General features: G+C 38.4%; 1 protein-coding gene across 2 annotated transcripts in view; it reads right to left on the bottom strand.

Moving 5' to 3' along the window:
• Window positions 1-2,952: 2,952 nt before the first annotated feature.
• LOC118338008 (myozenin-2-like) overlaps window positions 2,953-4,944 on the bottom strand; it is an 8,993-nt gene continuing 7,001 nt past the window's right edge. For both annotated transcript variants that reach the window (XM_035675167.1, XM_035675166.1), the window contains exons 5-6: window positions 4,119-4,302; window positions 2,953-3,475 (exon numbers count right to left, since the gene is read on the bottom strand). In XM_035675167.1, the coding sequence (XP_035531060.1) occupies window positions 3,247-3,475; window positions 4,119-4,302 (413 nt within the window). In that variant the 3' untranslated portion in view covers window positions 2,953-3,246. The remainder of the gene's footprint in view (window positions 3,476-4,118; window positions 4,303-4,944) is intronic.

Raw genomic sequence — 4,944 nt, 5'->3', positions numbered from 1 at the left:
GGTATTTGCTAATTCATTTTTGCAGACAGAGAAGACTTCAGTGACTTACAAAGCACATAAACACTTGCTCAGACAAAGATGAAGTAGTCTTCCAGACTTGTCAAACCTAGGAAAGCATTCTCCATGCTCGAACACAGTTCTCATGAGAAATGAATTACAAATTCTGGATTTTCATTTCAAATCTTTAGTCATTTGCAGGATTAAGTTACATCTCTTGTAATGTTTATTCCAATTAACTGTGGGGGAAAGTTTAAAAAAAGACCTGGAAAGACTAACTTGCTGAATCTTTAATGAAAGTGATATAAAATATTTCACTTCCCCTGGTATCACAAACAGAATGACAAAATAGGTATTTACTCATATGAAACAGTTCAAATGTAACCCCAATAAGCAGACACTGGTTAATAGAAATGACACCAAGCCCAGTTCTTTACAGGAACACACTATATGTATCACATGGTTTGCAAACCAGACCCATAACTTACTTATCTGAGGTCATATATCACTACATCATGTTATCTAACACACAGCACACCGTTGCAGTGATTGACAGCTCCTGACTGAAGCCTCCACACAGTCCATTGTTGTGTATCTAGGTATGTTCCTTTCCTCACATTACATTTAGATCTATCAGACCTGAGCTCTGAAATCACGGTTCTTCTAACTGTACATCAGTGGTGTAACTAAGTACATTTAGTTAGTTTAGTTTAGTTTAGTTAACCACACTCGAGTACAAATTTAGGGTACTTACACTTAACTTAAGTATTTCATGCTACATGGCATACGACTACACTACCTCTCAGAGGAAAATATTGCACACTTTACTCATATCACAATTATTTGACAGCTTTTTAAATTTTGAGGTTTGGACTGTTGGTTGGACAAAACAATTATTGTAAAGGTGTCTCTTTGAGCTCTGGCTAATTTTGACAGCATTTCTCACTAGAAACCAAACAATCGATTAATGGAGAAAATAATCAGCAGATTAATCCATAATGAAAATAATCATTAGCTGCAGTCCTACATAAAATAGTTAGTCTTTGTATTATGTAACAGTCACAGGGGACATTTGTCTGCATTGAGAACGTTTACTTTGAATACTTAAAGTACATTTTCATGAATATACAAGTACTTTTCCAGTAAAATCTTCAATGCAAGTATTTGTGTGTGTGGCTTTTTCCACCACTGCTGTACAAATTCACACCAAACCTGCAGTTACTAGTAGGAGTAAAACAGGAGTTTTCACCCTTTTTGTGAGTGAGGAAAAAATTGTATGTTATACTACTCTGTAAACTCAACGAACAAATATGTTAACTTAATGCTTTCAGTAGAATAATATAGCATTGCGTTTTGTATAGCGTTTAATTATTTTCATATACAGGGTTGAACCAATTCCATTTGGAACTAGAATTGTGGGTTTCTTTTTCTCTGGCTGCGGTATTACCACTGAAGGATCTAATGAGAACTCTGCTGATATGAACTGAGACTCAGTTTACTCAGCTTGCCTACTGAAGGTAAACCAAATAATTAATAGATCATGAAAATCTAAAAGTGCAACTCAGAGAATGTCGGCAAGGACTTGGGCCACCATTTGGGACACAAAGAATGATTGCCAAATACAGAAGGGCTGAATAGGGACGCATGGTTTCAACTCAAAACATAAAGTCTCCATACACTGTTTTAATCAATTAAAACACATCAGTAATGTATTTAACTGTTTCGACACAATGGAACTAATTTGTACATTTTCTGCAACTGTACGAAAAAGTATTTAAGATTAAGATTGAGACAGAAAATGATCTGCGGGCACCTCATAGGCTGTTCGTGTGGCTACCAGGTTTCCTCGGGCACCACGTTGAAGACCCGTGCTCTAAAAGGTCAAAGCGAAATGAGTGGATATGCTCTTTTATGGCTTGTGGCCAGCGGACTCAAATGTTCAGTGATTACACAGGAAGAGTCAGATAATGTAAATGTAAAAATAAAAGAGCTGGAAAAGGGCTGTGAAATATTTGACCTTTCCCACTGCCTCCGGTTTTCTCCAGTTACTCAAATGAATCGTTTAAGCAGCAGTGGTAAAGATATAAAAGTGTGGAAGACACTTAAGAGATACATTAGTATTACAAATTACTGTTATATTTCTTACACTTATATACAAATATATAGAACACTTCCTTTTAACATTACTTATTATAAGTAGGTAGCACCGACAGCAAGCAGCTAGGATGCTAGCTTGGTGGTACTAGGTGCAGCATGGAATAAAGCATTTCTATCTAAATTACTTAATATAATATTAGCAACATTTTGAATTTAAGTACTCAAACACATCAAATTCAAGTAAAATAATACACTTTTCTCTTATTTTAGCTAATCAAAACACCGGTAATTCCCTGTACATTGTCGGTGCATTTCTTGTAAAAACCTGCTGACAATTTTCAGTCAGTCAAGTCTGTTTGCTTAAGCCTGTTATATGTGAGATAAATTCCTAAGTGCTGCAGTAATAAACAGAAAGACAGATAAGGAGTGGGCACAGCTCATCAAGCAGCTCTCCCATCAATCCCATCCCTTCGGCTGGGCATAGCCAAAAGATGAGAGACACATCAGTCAAGCCGCTCATGTCAGTGAAGCAGATTTGATTTGTCAGGCGGTGTAACCTTGAGGCGTGTTACAGTGGCTCACATGTATCTTTGGCCTCTCGCACGATGCGATAAGTGATGGGTTTGCATACGACTATAACACACACAGGCGAAGCATCATTCACTCAAGTGAGCCTTCAGTGCAGCTCTGGCCAACTTGCTGTGAAATCATGACTTGGGGGCATGTTGTGGAATATGTTACAGATCTGCATCCATGTTTAGAAAACAGAAGCATCTTGGAATTAATTTTAGCAGTAATTTTAGTGGTGCAAAATGAAATTTAAGCATTTAAAAAAAACAACTAAATGAATAACTTGGACTTGTTGCATTCTAAACCATTTTATTGAGCAAAAATTTGTGTCTACAAGATAAAATACTCTTATGCACATTAATATACAGCAAATTCCATTTATTACAGTAGTGTCTCTCCCTACTGTAGAGGGTGATTAATTCATTTTTGAGTGAAGTGCAATAGTTAACATCCTTGGAAAACATGGTAACCAACAACTCTCTCTCACCCTGACTCTGTTCTGACCGTAACGTTACCCGGCTCTCCACAACCTCTGGCACAGCAACTAAGTAGACAGCATCTCTGTGTGACCTCATTATGGGTTCAAAGGTCTTCTGACTCAGGGATGAGCACAGGCTCAAGGGAAACACTGGGGAGAGGGACAGGATCGCCTGTCGACACCCACCCCAGAGCAGATCTGTTGAAGGAGGGTCGATTTTCCGCCGCTGTGTCCCCCTGGAGCTCGGGATAGTCGGGGAGGGGTTCCATCGGGAGGGTCTTGATGGGAGCAGGTCTGGGTGCCTTGCTGAAGCCGCCAAACGGAGTTGCCACCCTGGAGGTGGCGGAGCGACAGTGTTTTAACAGTAGCCATCATGTGCTAATGAGAGGGACGGCATTGACATTTGAAGTGATCCAACTAATTAAAGCTGAGCAAAGACTTTGACCAGGGGACATATTCTAAGAGGTAGCTGCTTTGTACATTGTGAGTTAGATGAAGGACTGTTTGTTTTTCTCACTCAGCATTTGTATGCATGATGAATTAAAGCAAGGCTCTGTCAATTTGGGATAACAAAGTATTACAATTTTCCTCTTTTGAATGAAAAGCATTTTAAGCAATGAAATGCACCCTTGCTCAACTCTATACACTGAGGGTTTTTTTCCACTACAGCTTTACTTAATATGGTATGACCAGTAGCTAGATATATCTGTATACAATCAACATTCCTGAGCCAATTTTCTGACTTTATCAGTCTCCTCTACTAATGCTATATATGCCATGGCCTAACCTTTAAATACATAATAAATAAATCATAATAAGTCAGCTTAAATAAGTTAAATATAAAGCTGCTTGTGCTCACAGTGTCAGCTATTAAGTATAAGTTACATTTAGGTTCACTTTTGTTTACATGTGCCTAAGTCTTTGTTGCCATTTTTATTTTATTAATGACTTGCTGTCCATCCATAAGGTTGTATACCTGTTGAAACTTTTGTAACCAGGAAGGTCTGGTCTGGGCTCTGGCTCGGGCACGCAGGTGATGAGAGTGTCAGCCAAGGCCGGGTCACTGATGATGGCCTGCTGCCAGGGTGAGAAGTAGGACTTCGGCACAGCTGTACTGTTGAACTTCTCTGGAGGGATGTCTTTCAAAGGACCTCCATACCCTGGGTGGGTTTACAACACAGACAGTGATTGAAAATCTGTTTTTTTTAAATGTCAAATAAAGAGCAGGTATTGGGTTTCCCATTATCTTGTGTAACTGTTAACTGTTTTAATTTTCAAAATCTATCTATTCATATGTTTTAATTTTACTCTATTTTTCTAAAACTATTCTGGTGTCACGGTTGGGAATTTCCCCACACATGGCTGGCAGTGAAGTAAAACTTTGGCAAATTGGAAACAATTTCTCCAACAGCAACCAGCAAACATGTTGTCCAAAGAAAGCTGATCCTTCCCTTTGATTTCCTTTTTTGTATAAAACCGTTACAGACCAGTCAGCTGATCATGAGTAAGCTTGAGTATGAGTGTATGCAGTTTGCTGATGTCTCATCATAAGACTTCTGGGTAGTGATGTTGAAAAAATTACCTCTTGCTGCCCTTGGAGCTGTCAGAAATTAGCTAAATTTAAAGGTTCAGGGTGTAACATTTAGAAGGATCTACTGGCAGAAATTGAATATTCATAGGTATGTTTTCATTAGTGTATATTCACCTGAAAAAAAAAAGTTTGTTACCCGGGAATGAGCTATTTTTATCTACATACACCACATTGAACCGCAATGTTTCTACAGTAGCTCAGAACAAACAAA

The sequence above is a fragment of the Morone saxatilis genome, unplaced genomic scaffold, assembly GCF_004916995.1.
Source record: "Morone saxatilis isolate NCDOM2014 unplaced genomic scaffold, NCSU_SB_2.0 Contig4, whole genome shotgun sequence".
Classification (NCBI taxonomy): Eukaryota; Metazoa; Chordata; class Actinopteri; family Moronidae; genus Morone; species Morone saxatilis.
The sequence above is the reverse complement of the archived record's forward strand: the minus strand, read 5'-3'. Positions and strand labels throughout refer to the sequence as shown.